Source organism: Acipenser ruthenus, chromosome 6, assembly GCF_902713425.1.
Source record: "Acipenser ruthenus chromosome 6, fAciRut3.2 maternal haplotype, whole genome shotgun sequence".
Taxonomy (NCBI): Eukaryota; Metazoa; Chordata; class Actinopteri; order Acipenseriformes; family Acipenseridae; genus Acipenser; species Acipenser ruthenus.
In genome coordinates, this window is record NC_081194.1 from 82,281,782 (window position 1) to 82,298,625 (window position 16,844).

General features: G+C 42.8%; 1 protein-coding gene across 3 annotated transcripts in view; it reads left to right on the top strand.

The window, feature by feature from the left end:
• The window catches only part of LOC117411033 (kinesin-like protein KIF26B), a 189,723-nt gene that overhangs the window by 14,120 nt on the left and 158,759 nt on the right, over nt 1–16,844 (top strand). Inside the window, exons 1-2 of one of the 3 annotated variants that reach the window (XM_059025913.1) lie at nt 8,267–8,339; nt 9,434–9,826. In XM_059025913.1, the coding sequence (XP_058881896.1) occupies nt 9,434–9,826 (393 nt within the window). In that variant the 5' untranslated portion in view covers nt 8,267–8,339. The other 2 variants (XM_059025912.1, XM_059025914.1) reach the window with 2 other exon arrangements.

The following is a 16,844-nucleotide window of genomic DNA, read 5'->3' on the forward strand; positions in this document are numbered from 1 at the left end:
AGAGGAGCTACAGCTGTTTGATGACCAGCTAATTAAACCTGAAAAAATGATAATGAAGACAGGATAAAACCAGTTATATAAAGAGATATTGAACAGGGTAGAAACAGGGCACAGTGTGTCTTCTGTAAAACCCATTATATAAAGAGATATTGAACAGGGTAGAAACAGGGCTCAGTGTGTCTTCTGTAAAACCCATTATATAAAGAGATATTGAACAGGGTAGAAACAGGGCTCAGTGTGTCTTCTGTAAAACCCATTATATAAAGAGATATTGAACAGGGTAGAAACAGGGCTCAGTGTGTCTTCTGTAAAACCCATTATATAAAGAGTAATGCAGAGTAATAACACTCAAAACAGATATAGAAATGAATTTCAGATTTTTTAAATGGTCTCTGATACAATCATTATGAGCATTTCATAGGAAAATGCTTGTGAATGAAACAGATCCAGTAATTGGTGGTGCAATACCATATGGCCGGTTCATTGTGCAGATGAAAGCCGTGCTGCTGTAGCAATGCTTTAGAGAACGCCCCTTGTCAAAACCGCTGCATGGATATTATAATAGGACTTGAAGTATAAGCTACAAGGAAAAATATCATCATGTTGCATTCTGGCAGTTTTAAATAACACTGTTTTGTGGCAGGAATATCAGGTCTGAATGTTTTTGATATTAAAGTAGTAAAATAGTTTCATTATGCATTCCCCAAATGGTAATGGCAGTACCAGTACATACAGTCGTTCTCTAGTCCTCCCAGTTGTTTTTATTGAAAGGAGAACATTCACTGTAATCATTTTTAGTGAAAACACATTAGATTTGTTTAATTTAACGCACCAATATGCTTGAGTTAGTAAATAATGCAAATGAACCATAAAAATACCATAAAGCCAAGATGCATTGATTTAAAGTTATTAAACAAAATACTGCATCAATAATTAATACCTGGTTTACATATCCTTTTATCTGCACAGATAATTACTGCTTGTAACAAAACAAAGCCCGCTAATCTAGACAAAGTGCATTATAATGAATAATGATTCCATGCAGTGTTTCCTCTTCCAGTAAGGGGTTATACTAATCCAATACAGCAATGACACCTCTGTGGCTTGGAGCAATACTGCTGTTCTGGATGCCAGTCTCAGTGTTCACACCTGATTGGGCAGGGTCATAACAGAGGAAACAATATCGTCTTCATAGTAATAATCCAGTAACTCAGAGAACTCGATCATAGGTCAGGTTATATGAATAGCCAATAACCGTACTCTGTGTGGCCAGAAACAAGGCATGCTGTTTCAAAATATAACCTGCAGAGACCACCTTTTGTTTCAAATGTTTTAGAAAGACAGAAACAAGCTGTTAATAAATTAGCAAGCACTTTTATAGTTGTACTTTTTCTTTTTTTTAATATAGATGATTTGAATGTGCTGATCCTAAAACAGCTGACTAATTGGAATCCCTGGGGTGTGTTCTGTATTATTATTGTATAACACCTTAGTGCCTCTAGACATCATTACCCGTGTCCTGGCTCTTGCCCGGTACACCAGCATTTAGAATTAAAACTCATCAGGTATGCTGTGCTGTGGTTCAATATAAGATTGGATCGGTGCATAGACACAGTCAAGAAAACTGTAAACTACACATGTATTAATGCAGAGATGAATGAACTTGAGTCGAACATGTTGGAGTCTATTCAATTGATATAAACAGTGGTGGACCTAAACACAGCCACCGACATAATCAACATGTGAAGATCAAGCATCCCGACAAAAAGAAACATGTGAAGATCAAGCATCCCGACAAAATCAACACGTGAAGAACAAGCATCCCGACAAAAAGAAACATGTGAAGATCAAGCTTCCTGACAAAATCAACACGTGAAGATCAAGCATCCCGACAAAAAGAAACATGTGAAGATCAAGCATCCCGACAAAATCAACACGTGAAGAACAAGCATCCCGACAAAATCAACATGTGAAGATGAAGCATCCTGACAAAATCAACATGTGAAGATCAAGCATCCCGACAAAATCAACACGTGAAGAACAAGCATCCCGACAAAAAGAAACATGTGAAGATCAAGCATCCCGACAAAATCAACACGTGAAGAACAAGCATCCAGACAAAAAGAAACATGTGAAGATCAAGCATCCCGACAAAAAGAAACACATGAAGATCAAGCATCCCGACAAAATCAACACGTGAAGATCAAGCATCCCGACAAAAAGAAACATGTGAAGATCAAGCATCCCGACAAAATCAACACGTGAAGAACAAGCATCCAGACAAAAAGAAACATGTGAAGATCAAGCATCCCGACAAAAAGAAACACATGAAGATCAAGCATCCTGACAAAATCAACACGTGAAGAACAAGCATCCCGACAAAATCAACATGTGAAGATGAAGCATCCTGACAAAATCAACACGTGAAGATCAAGCATCCTGACAAAATCAACACGTGAAGATCCAGCATCCCGACAAAATCAACATGTGAAGATGAAGCGTCCTGACAAAATCAACACGTGAAGATCAAGCATTCTGACAAAATCAACATGTGAAGATGAAGCGTCCTGACAAAATCAACACGTGAAGATCAAGCATCCTGACAAAATCAACACGTGAAGAACAAGCATCCAGACAAAATCAACATGTGAAGATCAAGCATCCCGACAAAAAAGAAACACGTGAAGATGAAGCATCCTGGCAAAAAAGAAACACGTGAAGATCAAGCATCCCGATAAAATCAACACGTGAAGATGAAGCATCCTGACAAAATCAATACGTGAAGATCAAGCATCCCGACAAAATCAACACGTGAAGATGAAGCGTCCTGACAAAATCAACACGTGAATATCAAGCATCCCGACAAAAAGAAACACGTGAATATCAAGCATCCCGACAAAAAGAAACACATGAAGATCAAGCATCCTGACAAAATCAACACGTGAAGATCAAGCATCCTGACAAAATCAACACGTGAAGATCAAGCATCCTGACAAAATCAACACGTGAAGATGAAGCGTCCTGACAAAAATCAACACGTGAAGATCAAGCATCCCGACAAAAAGAAACACGTGAATATCAAGCATCCCGACAAAAAGAAACACATGAAGATCAAGCATCCCGACAAAATCAACATGTGAAGATGAAGCATCCTGACAAAAAAGAAACACGTGAAGATCAAGCATCCCGACAAAAAGAAACACATGAAGATCAAGCATCCTGACAAAATCAATGTGTGAAGATGAAGCGTCCTGACAAAAAAGAAACACGTGAAGATGAAGCGTCCTGACAAAATCAACACGTGAAGATCAAGCATCCTGACAAAATCAACACATGAAGATCCAGCATACAGACAAAATCAACACGTGAAGATCAAGCATCCCGACAAAATCAACACGTGAAGATGAAGCATCCTGACAAAATCAACATGTGAAGATCAAGCATCCCGACAAAAAGAAACACGTGAATATCAAGCATCCTGACAAAATCAACACATGAAGATCCAGCATACAGACAAAATCAACACATGAAGATCCAGCATACAGACAAAATCAACACGTGAAGAACAAGCATCCCGACAAAATCAACATGTGAAGATCAAGCATCCCGACAAAAAAGAAACACGTGAAGATCAAGCATCCCGACAAAAAGAAACACATGAAGATCAAGCATTCTGACAAAATCAACACGTGAAGATCAAGCATCCTGACAAAATCAACACGTGAAGATCAAGCATCCTGACAAAATCAACACGTGAAGATGAAGCGTCCTGACAAAATCAACACGTGAAGATCAAGCATCCCGACAAAAAGAAACACGTGAATATCAAGCATCCCGACAAAAAGAAACACATGAAGATCAAGCATCCCGACAAAATCAACATGTGAAGATGAAGCATCCTGACAAAATCAACACATGAAGATCAAGCATCCCGACAAAAAAGAAACACGTGAAGATCAAGCATCCCGACAAAAAGAAACACATGAAGATCAAGCATCCTGACAAAATCAACATGTGAAGATCAAGCATCCTGACAAAATCAACACGTGAAGATTAAGCATCCGACAAAATCAACACGTGAAGATCAAGCATCCCGACAAAAAGAAACACATGAAGATCAAGCATCCCGACAAAATCAACATGTGAAGATGAAGCATCCTGACAAAATCAACACATGAAGATCAAGCATCCCGACAAAAAAGAAACACGTGAAGATCAAGCATCCCGACAAAAAGAAACACATGAAGATCAAGCATCCTGACAAAATCAACATGTGAAGATCAAGCATCCTGACAAAATCAACACGTGAAGATTAAGCATCCGACAAAATCAACACGTGAAGATCAAGCATCCTGACAAAATCAACACATGAAGATCAAGCATCCTGACAAAATCAACACGTGAAGAACAAGCATCCCGACAAAATCAACATGTGAAGATCAAGCATCCTGACAAAATCAACACGTGAAGATCAAGCATCCTGACAAAATCAACACGTGAAGATCCAGCATCCCGACAAAATCAACATGTGAAGATGAAGCGTCCTGACAAAATCAACACGTGAAGATCAAGCATCCCGACAAAAAGAAACACGTGAAGATCAAGCATCCTGACAAAATCAACACGTGAAGATCAAGCATCCTGACAAAATCAACACGTGAAGATCAAGCATCCCGACAAAATCAACACGTGAAGATCAAGCATCCTGACAAAATCAATACGTGAAGATCAAGCATCCCGACAAAATCAACACGTGAAGATGAAGCGTCCTGACAAAATCAACACGTGAATATCAAGCATCCCGACAAAAAGAAACACGTGAATATCAAGCATCCCGACAAAAAGAAACACATGAAGATCAAGCATCCCGACAAAATCAACGTGTGAAGATGAAGCGTCCTGACAAAAAAGAAACACGTGAAGATGAAGCGTCCTGACAAAATCAACACGTGAATATCAAGCATCCTGACAAAATCAACACATGAAGATCCAGCATACAGACAAAATCAACACGTGAAGATCAAGCATCCCGACAAAATCAACGTGTGAAGATGAAGCGTCCTGACAAAAAAGAAACACGTGAAGATGAAGCGTCCTGACAAAATCAACACGTGAAGATCAAGCATCCCGACAAAATCAACACATGAAGATCCAGCATACAGACAAAATCAACACGTGAAGATCAAGCATCCCGACAAAATCAACACGTGAAGATGAAGCATCCTGACAAAATCAACATGTGAAGATCAAGCATCCTGACAAAATCAACACATGAAGATCCAGCATACAGACAAAATCAACACATGAAGATCCAGCATACAGACAAAATCAACACGTGAAGAGCAAGCATCTCGACAAAAAAGAAACACGTGAAGATCAAGCATCCCGACAAAAAGAAACACATGAAGATCAAGCATCCCGACAAAATCAACATGTGAAGATGAAGCGTCCTGACAAAATCAACACGTGAAGATCAAGCATCCCGACAAAAAAGAAACACGTGAAGATCAAGCATCCCGACAAAAAGAAACACATGAAGATCAAGCATCCTGACAAAATCAACACGTGAAGATCAAGCATCCTGACAAGATCAACACGTGAAGATCAAGCATCCTGACAAAATCAACACGTGAAGATGAAGCGTCCTGACAAAAATCAACACGTGAAGATCAAGCATCCCGACAAAAAGAAACACGTGAATATCAAGCATCCCGACAAAAAGAAACACATGAAGATCAAGCATCCCGACAAAATCAACATGTGAAGATGAAGCATCCTGACAAAAAAGAAACACGTGAAGATCAAGCATCCCGACAAAAAGAAACACATGAAGATCAAGCATCCTGACAAAATCAATGTGTGAAGATGAAGCGTCCTGACAAAAAAGAAACACGTGAAGATGAAGCGTCCTGACAAAATCAACACGTGAAGATCAAGCATCCTGACAAAATCAACACATGAAGATCCAGCATACAGACAAAATCAACACGTGAAGATCAAGCATCCCGACAAAATCAACACGTGAAGATGAAGCATCCTGACAAAATCAACATGTGAAGATCAAGCATCCCGACAAAAAGAAACACGTGAATATCAAGCATCCTGACAAAATCAACACATGAAGATCCAGCATACAGACAAAATCAACACATGAAGATCCAGCATACAGACAAAATCAACACGTGAAGAACAAGCATCCCGACAAAATCAACATGTGAAGATCAAGCATCCCGACAAAAAAGAAACACGTGAAGATCAAGCATCCCGACAAAAAGAAACACATGAAGATCAAGCATTCTGACAAAATCAACACGTGAAGATCAAGCATCCTGACAAAATCAACACGTGAAGATCAAGCATCCTGACAAAATCAACACGTGAAGATGAAGCGTCCTGACAAAATCAACACGTGAAGATCAAGCATCCCGACAAAAAGAAACACGTGAATATCAAGCATCCCGACAAAAAGAAACACATGAAGATCAAGCATCCCGACAAAATCAACATGTGAAGATGAAGCATCCTGACAAAATCAACACATGAAGATCAAGCATCCCGACAAAAAAGAAACACGTGAAGATCAAGCATCCCGACAAAAAGAAACACATGAAGATCAAGCATCCTGACAAAATCAACATGTGAAGATCAAGCATCCTGACAAAATCAACACGTGAAGATTAAGCATCCGACAAAATCAACACGTGAAGATCAAGCATCCTGACAAAATCAACACATGAAGATCAAGCATCCCGACAAAATCAACACGTGAAAATCAAGCATCCTGACAAAAAGAAACACATGAAGATCAAGCATCTAACACTGTGTGTGGGTCTCATTTGTGCATTTCTCAATGTAGTGATTAAAAGGACGACGGTATCTTATGAAATTAAATTGTGGATTTTGAAGTAAAAAAGCAACTCTAAATAAAGGAATATACATAATAATACCTGTGAGTCCTGCAGAGGTGAATGCTGTGGCTAAAGCAAACATAATGGATGTGTGGCAAGAACAGTGGAAAACAGTGGAATGGGAAGATTTTATTATAGAAATCACTCAAAAGCAGGGAAATACAAACATATGGGGAAAGGGAGAAACAAAGAGGAAGAAACTAATATTAATAGACTAAGGTTAGGGCACACCGCATTAAATCATCATTTCTACAGGCTTGGGAGTCATGAGAATGGGTTATGTAGTAATTGTGGTGAGCAAGAAACAGTGGAACATATATTCATGAAATGCAATACATAATCAACAAAGAAACCGATTAAACAGAAAGTTGAGGGATATAGAAATTGAAGTAGCATCAGTAAGTGATATTCTGAAGGTAGAAGAGAGAGAAATGTATATAAGGGAAGAACTAAATGCACTTCTATAAAGGTAGAGGTCGCGCATCATCTCCATTTAGATGGCTTGCGCCAACAACCCCTAAAATGGACTCTTTCAGTTGCATTATTCAATCTTAGCCAGCAGAGGGCGCTGTGAAGCTGCAGAAGAGAGGAAAACGCACAAGGGTCTGAGGTGTGTACACCAGTACAGAAACACAGTTTGGAGGATGTATTGGTGTAGTAGAAACATGTTTCATTACCTTTTAGATTGTTCATTGCCATTTTTAAATATTTAAACCTGCTTAGCTAGTTTTAAACCTACTGACGCCAAGGTACACCTAGGCCCGGAGGAGGTATGCGTTTTCTTTGGGTGTTTTTCAGAAAGCATTTTTCTTTATTTATAGGAACATTTTTATATTATATAGACTGCTGCAAGTAATTGTATTTTGCTTGAATGCAAATTCTACACAGGAGACGTGGTACTGTATTTCTACAAGAATGTGTTAGTGCATGTTTTTGGAGATTCTCTATAACTTACAGTTCTTTGTTGGATATTTAATTAGAACAGAGTGTTTAGTATGTAAATATTAAACACATGATTTATTGACTTCATATGGTCACGGGACATACAGTGGAATGTCATGGGATGTGCAGCTTGCTTACCTTGTTTTGTGTCAAAATAAGGGGTTCCCTTCGCCACATACACACACACACACACAAACATACACACACGCACTTGACAAATACATTATAAACATGGACTACAAGCAGTCTAGTAAAGGTACAGTTCAGCATGAAGAGCTAGCAGATCGGCATTATTGTGCTTATCCTTCCCGACTACGTCACAGCCGTCTGCTGCCGTTGTATTGGCTTCGAAGGAGCGCTAGGGTCCACCCACAAGCTGATTCTGGTGTTTCAGGGTTTCTTGCGAGTCTTGCAAAGAAAGGCTCCCAAAAGTAACAAGTTCTGAGAGCAGCGGCTCGCGTGAGTCAGCTGGAGGAGTTTGCACTGCTGGTGTGTGTCAGGAGCGCTCTCCCCCTCTCTCTCTCTCTCTCTCTCTCTCTCTCTCTCTCTCTCTCTCTCTCTCTCTCTCTCTCGTCTTCTCACCTCTCTCCGCGACTCATTTGGAAATTGAATTTGTTATGGAATCATTTTTGTGATCTTTTTAAAATAATGCAAGCGATCGGGATTGTAATATCAGCGAAAGCAGAGCGCGCAGGAATTTAATGCGGGGATTGGAAATGCTTTGAATATAACACTTGCTGCTGGATGTGGATTTTTTTTTTTCAACTTGCTGATCAGATACAGATATTGTGATTATATACGCTAAACTGGGGATTCGAGGTTGACTGCGAATCTATTTTACTAGATGCAGTAAGGAAAGATTATTCGGTAACCTTCAACATGACTTCTGTGTCTGGAAATAAGGACAGGGCTGCTGTGTCAGCCAGAAACCGAAAATATGGGGTATGTTTGGCACAGTAACATGCAGAACGCGGACAGAATTGTTTTTCATGTTAACACACACACACACATATATATATATATATATATATATATATATATATATATATATATATATATATATATATATATATATATATGGGTTGCATTTACTTCTTTCATCGGAATTTCAGCAGGTTTCCAAAACGCGCGGTCAGTTACAGAGAGGACCATGTACCTTACATTAAACTAATTCGCTTTCATGTTCTATATAGGCAGCATTGAAGCATGCATCGTCTGTACCTAATAGTGTGTCATTTATTCAGTGGGCTTTAATAAGAAACACATTGGACATGTGCAGATGAGAGCTCTGGCTTACTGATAAACGACTGCCTTTACTAATTAGATAGCCGCCCTGAAAGAACAGTGGAAATGACTGTATTGAATATCTATATAGGGAACCGGGATATCCATCAGCAACTTCAGTTTCATGGGATCATGCATGTCTACACTGATGCTCGTTGTATCCGCATAAGGTGTAACATATTGCAGACTGTACAGTATTCTGATTGTGTGTGTGTGTGCGTGTGTGTGTTCTTATATGCAACTTGTTAAAATGTTTAAATTAGATTTGGGGGATTTTAATTCCACTGTATTCTCAATAGATGACAGAGGCTTTATCTCCGACCAAGTCTGCCTCCTTCTCTCCGGAGACCTGGTATAGGAAAGCTTACGAAGAATCTCGAACCGGCAACCGCCCCGCCCCCGAAGGAGCTGGATCAGTCCCGGGCTCTTCTGGAACCCCGTCCCCAGGGTCTGGCACTTCTTCTCCGGGATCCTTTACCGGCTCCCCCGGCCCCGCTTCCCCGGGAATTGGAACGGGCTCCCCTGGATCTTTGGGCGGGTCCCCCGGGTTCGGCACTGGATCTCCGTGTTCCGGCAGCGGGAGCTCCCCTGGATCAGACCGAGGAATCTGGTGTGAGAACTGCAATGCAAGGCTGGTGGAGTTAAAGGGACAGGCACTGAAATTACTGATCCCAGGACCTTTCTCTAGCAAGGTAGGGTCAAGAAAATCAAGGAAAAAAAAAACAAAAAAAAAAACAACACGTTTTTTGAGGTTGAATTATTATTATTATTATTATTATTATTATTATTATTATTATTAATAATAATAATAATAATAATAATAATAATATTGCGCAGTATTATCGCGTGTCATTCTTCATGTTATTTCGTTATTACAGTTTCGGTTCTTGTCAGCATGCACAGTCTGTTTTAACAATCGGTGCAGAAATGACACCTCAGCGGGTTTGTTTTTCTAGGTGTGATTCTCAATGGCAGTTTAAGACTTTTATTCTTCACCCATTCCTAAATGAATTAAAGAGCAAAATGAAATTTTCAATAGCATTGGAGGATATGCAGTACACGAGTGTTTAGATACAAATACGATCTTGTTTTTACATGGCAACCGTACGTGTTATTTAGCATAGAAACAGCCGACCACAATGAATCCTGCTCGTGTGAATTCCAGTTTATGTTTGTGTTGCGGTGCAGAGCAATTCTTCCAAATGCTATCATAGTTTAATATTTGCTAAGCCAGATCTCAGCGCTGCTGGCTGAAGGGGTATCAGAAAGCATATTTGGGATTAATAATGAAAGCTATGCACACTGTGTAGGATTTTTAAATAATTTCTGCTGAATAATGTGTTTATAATGAACCCTTTCAAGTATTTGAAAACAATGTGACACAGAATCCGACTCAAATTCCTGAGCTCGCAGTGTATCTTTTCATGTGTAATCATCTTTCACGTTAGAAGTGTGAACCCTAATATCTTTAATTGGGGTCGAGATTCATGCAAAGGGAAACCATAATGTTATGTAATGCAATTATGTTCTGTCCATGAATGTGGATAGTGAACATGGCTAGTGATGGATTTGTGTGAAGGCTCGGCCACCACACTAACATTATCAAATAGGCCTATGTTAGTCACCGCATATCATTTCAGCGAATAAAGGATTCACTTATTTCACAGTTTTATTCTTGTTTTAACTGCCTGGCGCAGTCGTTTTTCAGACCATGCAGGATTAAGGGTATTATGAGTTGAATAATACTAAATAAAGCATGAAAAGCAATTCTTTACAAAAAAAATAGGCTCAGTTCTCTGGGTACCAAACTCCTCAAGCAATCGCAGCCCTGTACTAGGGGCAAAATGACAAGAACTGTGTTAAATTCAAAGCTGTGTTTCTAATCAAGTTCTGTTGTTATGTTTTATTGATTGATACAATTCATACAATTGCCATATAACTGAAGGTGTGTGTGTGTGTGTGTGTGTGTCTATATGTGTATATATATATAAATAAATACAATGTATGTGTGTGTATATATAGTAATACAATGTATCTGTGTCTGTATATATATATATATATATATATATATATATATATATATTCTTTCAGTTCAGTCCCCAGCTGTAAGTAGACAATGAAGACTATTAAATACCCGCGTAGTGGGTGCTTATGGTGTACTGAGATCCTAGGGCTAGTTTCTTAAGATACATTAAGTTCATGTTGTAAATATTTACACTGCCAACAGCAGTGAGAAGTAAAGGACTGGTATTGTAACTGTGACTGCTCTCATTACCAGGACTTGCCATGTTTCTCTCATACATTGTTAGGGATCATTATGGCGACAGATGTAGCCAGTGAAGGCACTGTGTTAACAGCTCTGAAGCTGGTGTGCACTGTGTTAACAGCGCTGAAGCTGGTGTGCACTGTGTTAACAGCGCTGGAGCTGGTGTGCACTGTGTTAACAGCGCTGGAGCTGGTGTGCACTGTGTTAACAGCTCTGAAGCTGGTGTGCACTGTTAACAGCTCTGAAGCTGGTGTGCACTGTGTTAACAGCACTGAAGCTGGTGTGCACTGTGTTAACAGCACTGAAGCTGGTGTGCACTGTGTTAACAGCGCTGAAGCTGGTGTGCACTGTGTTAACAGCGCTGGAGCTGGTGTGCACTGTGTTAACAGCGCTGAAGCTGGTGTGCACTGTGTTAACAGCGCTGGAGCTGGTGTGCACTGTGTTAACAGCGCTGAAGCTGGTGTGCACTGTGTTAACAGCGCTGAAGCTGGTGTGCACTGTGTTAACAGCACTGAAGCTGCAGCACTTCCCTGTTATATTGCATGGGATACAGCAGCACGGCCCTGTTATATAGCATGGGATACAGCAGCACTGCCCTCTTATATTGCATGGGATACAGCAGCACTGCCCTCTTATATAGCATGGGATACAGCAGCACTGCCCTGTTATATCGCTTCACCTGTCTGGGGTGAATGCACTGAAAGCTTGATGTCATTGAAAGCTGAAGGTCCTGATTGTTCAGCCGCTCAGACCCCTAGTGCCTCCACAGTCATTCTTACTGCTTATATAACATTTGAATGGAGCCTCAGTCACACAGGACAAGGGGAGACTGCACTGTGGTGTGCAACGCCAGAGCTGCTGATGAACGTTTCAAAATCACACAGGACAAGCGGAGACTGCTCTGCGGTGTGCAACGCCAGAGCTGCTGATGAACGTTTCAAAATCACACAGGACAAGCAGAGACTGCTCTGCGGTGTGCAACGCCAGAGCTGCTGATGAACGTTTCAAAATCACACAGGACAAGCGGAGACTGCTCTGCGGTGTGCAACGCCAGAGCTGCTGATGAACGTTTCAAAATCACACAGGACAAGCGGAGACTGCTCTGCGGTGTGCAACGCCAGAGCTGCTGATGAACGTTTCAAAATCACACAGGACAAGCGGAGACTGCTCTGCGGTGTGCAACGCCAGAGCTGCTGATGAACGTTTCAAAATCACACAGGACAAGCGGAGACTGCTCTGCGGTGTGCAACACCAGAGCTGCTGATGAACGTTTCAAAATCACACAGGACAAGCGGAGACTGCTCTGCGGTGTGCAACGCCAGAGCTGCTGATGAACGTTTCAAAATCACACAAGCGGAGACTGCTCTGCGGTGTGCAACGCCAGAGCTGCTGATGAATGTTTCAAAATCACACACAAGCGGAGACTGCTCTGCAGTGTGCAACACCAGGGCTGCTGATGAACGTTTCAAAACCACACAGGACAAGCAGAGACTGCTCTGCGGTGTGCAACGCCAGAGCTGCTGATGAACGTTTCAAAATCACACAGGACAAGGGGAGACTGCTCTGCGGTGTGCAACACCAGAGCTACTGATGAACGTTTCAAAACCACACAGGACAAGCAGAGACTGCTCTGTGGTGTGCAACGTCAGAGCTGCTGATGAACGTTTCAAAACCACACAGGACAAACGGAGACTGCTCTGCAGTGTGCAACGCCAGAGATGCTGATGAACGTTTCAAAATCACACACAAGCGGAGACTGCTCTGCGGTGTGCAACGCCAGAGCTGCTGATGAACGTTTCAAAATCACACAGGACAAGCGGAGACTGCTCTGCGATGTGCAACGCCAGAGCTACTGATGAACGTTTCAAAATCACACAGGACAAGCGGAGACTGCTCTGCGGTGTGCAACGTCAGAGCTGCTGATGAACGTTTCAAAATCACACACAAGCGGAGACTGCTCTGCGGTGTGCAACGCCAGAGCTACTGATGAACGTTTGAAAACCACACAGGACAAGCGGAGACTGCTCTGCGGTGTGCAACGCCAGAGCTGCTGATGAACGTTTCAAAATCACACAGGACAAGGGGAGACTGCTCTGCGGTGTGCAACACCAGAGCTGCTGATGAACGTTTCAAAATCACACAGGACAAGCGGAGACTGCTCTGCAGTGTGCAACACCAGAGCTGCTGATGAACGTTTCAAAATCACACAGGACAAGCAGATACTGCTCTGCGGTGTGCAACGCCAGAGCTACTGATGAACGTTTGAAAACCACACAGGACAAGGGGAGACTGCTCTGCGGTGTGCAACACCAGAGCTGCTGATGAACGTTTCAAAATCACACAGGACAAGGGGAGACTGCTCTGCGGTGTGCAACGCCAGAGCTGCTGATGAACGTTTCAAAATCACACAGGACAAGCGGAGACTGCTCTGCGGTGCGCAACGCCAGAGCTGCTGATGAACGTTTCAAAATCACACAGGACAAGGGGAGACTGCTCTGCGGTGTGCAACGCCAGAGCTGCTGATGAACGTTTCAAAATCACACAAGCGGAGACTGCTCTGCGGTGTGCAACGCCAGAGCTGCTGATGAATGTTTCAAAATCACACACAAGCGGAGACTGCTCTGCGGTGTGCAACACCAGGGCTGCTGAGGAACGTTTCAAAACCACACAGAACAAGCAGAGACTGCTCTGTGGTGTGCAACGTCAGAGCTGCTGATGAACGTTTCAAAACCACACAGGACAAGCAGAGACTGCTCTGCGGTGTGCAACGCCAGAGCTGCTGATGAACGTTTCAAAACCACACAGAACAAGCAGAGACTGCTCTGTGGTGTGCAACGTCAGAGCTGCTGATGAACGTTTCAAAATCACACAGGACAAGGGGAGACTGCTCTGCGGTGTGCAACGCCAGAGCTGCTGATGAACGTTTCAAAATCACACAAGCGGAGACTGCTCTGCGGTGTGCAACGCCAGAGCTGCTGATGAACGTTTCAAAATCACACACAAGCGGAGACTGCTCTGCGGTGTGCAACGCCAGAGCTACTGATGAACGTTTCAAAATCACACAGGACAAGCGGAGACTGCTCTGCGGTGTGCAACGTCAGAGCTGCTGATGAACGTTTCAAAATCACACACAAGCGGAGACTGCTCTGCGGTGTGCAACGCCAGAGCTACTGATGAACGTTTGAAAACCACACAGGACAAGCGGAGACTGCTCTGCGGTGTGCAACGCCAGAGCTGCTGATGAACGTTTCAAAATCACACAGGACAAGGGGAGACTGCTCTGCGGTGTGCAACACCAGAGCTGCTGATGAACGTTTCAAAATCACACAGGACAAGCAGATACTGCTCTGCGGTGTGCAACGCCAGAGCTACTGATGAACGTTTGAAAACCACACAGGACAAGGGGAGACTGCTCTGCGGTGTGCAACACCAGAGCTGCTGATGAACGTTTCAAAATCACACACAAGCGGAGACTGCTCTGCAGTGTGCAACACCAGAGCTGCTGAGGAACGTTTCAAAATCACACAGGACAAGCGGAGACTGCTCTGCGGTGTGCAACGCCAGAGCTGCTGATGAACGTTTCAAAATCACACAGGACAAGCGGAGACTGCTCTGCGGTGCGCAACGCCAGAGCTGCTGATGAACGTTTCAAAATCACACAGGACAAGGGGAGACTGCTCTGCGGTGTGCAACGCCAGAGCTGCTGATGAACGTTTCAAAATCACACAAGCGGAGACTGCTCTGCGGTGTGCAACGCCAGAGCTGCTGATGAATGTTTCAAAATCACACACAAGCGGAGACTGCTCTGCGGTGTGCAACACCAGAGCTACTGATGAACGTTTCAAAACCACACAGAACAAGCAGAGACTGCTCTGTGGTGTGCAACGCCAGAGCTGCTGATGAACGTTTCAAAACCACACAGGACAAACGGAGACTGCTCTGCGGTGTGCAACGCCAGAGCTGCTGATGAACGTTTCAAAATCACACAGGACAAGGGGAGACTGCTCTGCGGTGTGCAACGCCAGAGCTGCTGATGAACGTTTCAAAATCACACAAGCGGAGACTGCTCTGCGGTGTGCAACGCCAGAGCTGCTGATGAATGTTTCAAAATCACACACAAGCGGAGACTGCTCTGCGGTGTGCAACACCAGAGCTACTGATGAACGTTTCAAAACCACACAGGACAAGCAGAGACTGCTCTGTGGTGTGCAACGTCAGAGCTGCTGATGAACGTTTCAAAACCACACAGGACAAACGGAGACTGCTCTGCGGTGTGCAACGCCAGAGCTGCTGATGAACGTTTCAAAATCACACACAAGCGGAGACTGCTCTGCGGTGTGCAACGCCAGAGCTGCTGATGAACGTTTCAAAATCACACAGGACAAGGGGAGACTGCTCTGCGGTGTGCAACGCCAGAGCTGCTGATGAACGTTTCAAAATCACACAGGACAAGCAGATACTGCTCTGCGGTGTGCAACGCCAGAGCTACTGATGAACGTTTGAAAACCACACAGGACAAGGGGAGACTGCTCTGCGGTGTGCAACACCAGAGCTGCTGATGAACGTTTCAAAATCACACACAAGCGGAGACTGCTCTGCAGTGTGCAACACCAGGGCTGCTGAGGAACGTTTCAAAATCACACAGGACAAGGGGAGACTGCTCTGCGGTGTGCAACGTCAGAGCTGCTGATGAACGTTTCAAAATCACAAAGCTGTGTTTTAATAATTATTGCATTTCCATATTGTGACAAACAAAACCTGTTGAGCACTGGGATAGCGATGTAGTGTAGTGTCACTCTGTGTGGTTTTCACGTGGTCTCCACGCCCTCAGAGTGCAGGTGCTTTGTTATAGTCTTGAGGTTGAACGGACTCTCATCTTGAGGGGCAGATGCATATAACTGGCACTCTGATGGCTCATTAATGGGCTGATTGCAGAATTGCACGGACAGGGAAGGTCATACGTGCAATTCATAGGCCTGTGTCAGATCCCCCTCCTTATGTTGCCTTTGGATTACTGCCATTGTGCTAGAATGTTATTTACTAAAAGAACACTGCCAATAGATAGGGTATACAATATGGTAGTTAAAATGTTTAAAATGATAGCAATTATATGTATAATAATAATAATATCTTTATTTTTATATAGCGCCTTTCATAGTGGACCACCATCACAAAGCGCTTTACAGAGGCAGGCTGTGAACTGTGCGTTATATGCAGAATCACTTAGAATAGGACATTGTACATTGTACAAGTAATGTTAAAATGGTGTACGATACTTGGGGCGTGATAAAATTGCATTATCAACGACTGTGCACAATTACTTCTATGATATTATTACTCTCTAGCATTACAAATCCAGTGCTATTAATATTACAGGGGCATATTGCTATTAATATTACAAGGGCAGCAGTGTGGAGTAGTAGGGCAGCAGTGTGGAGTAGTGG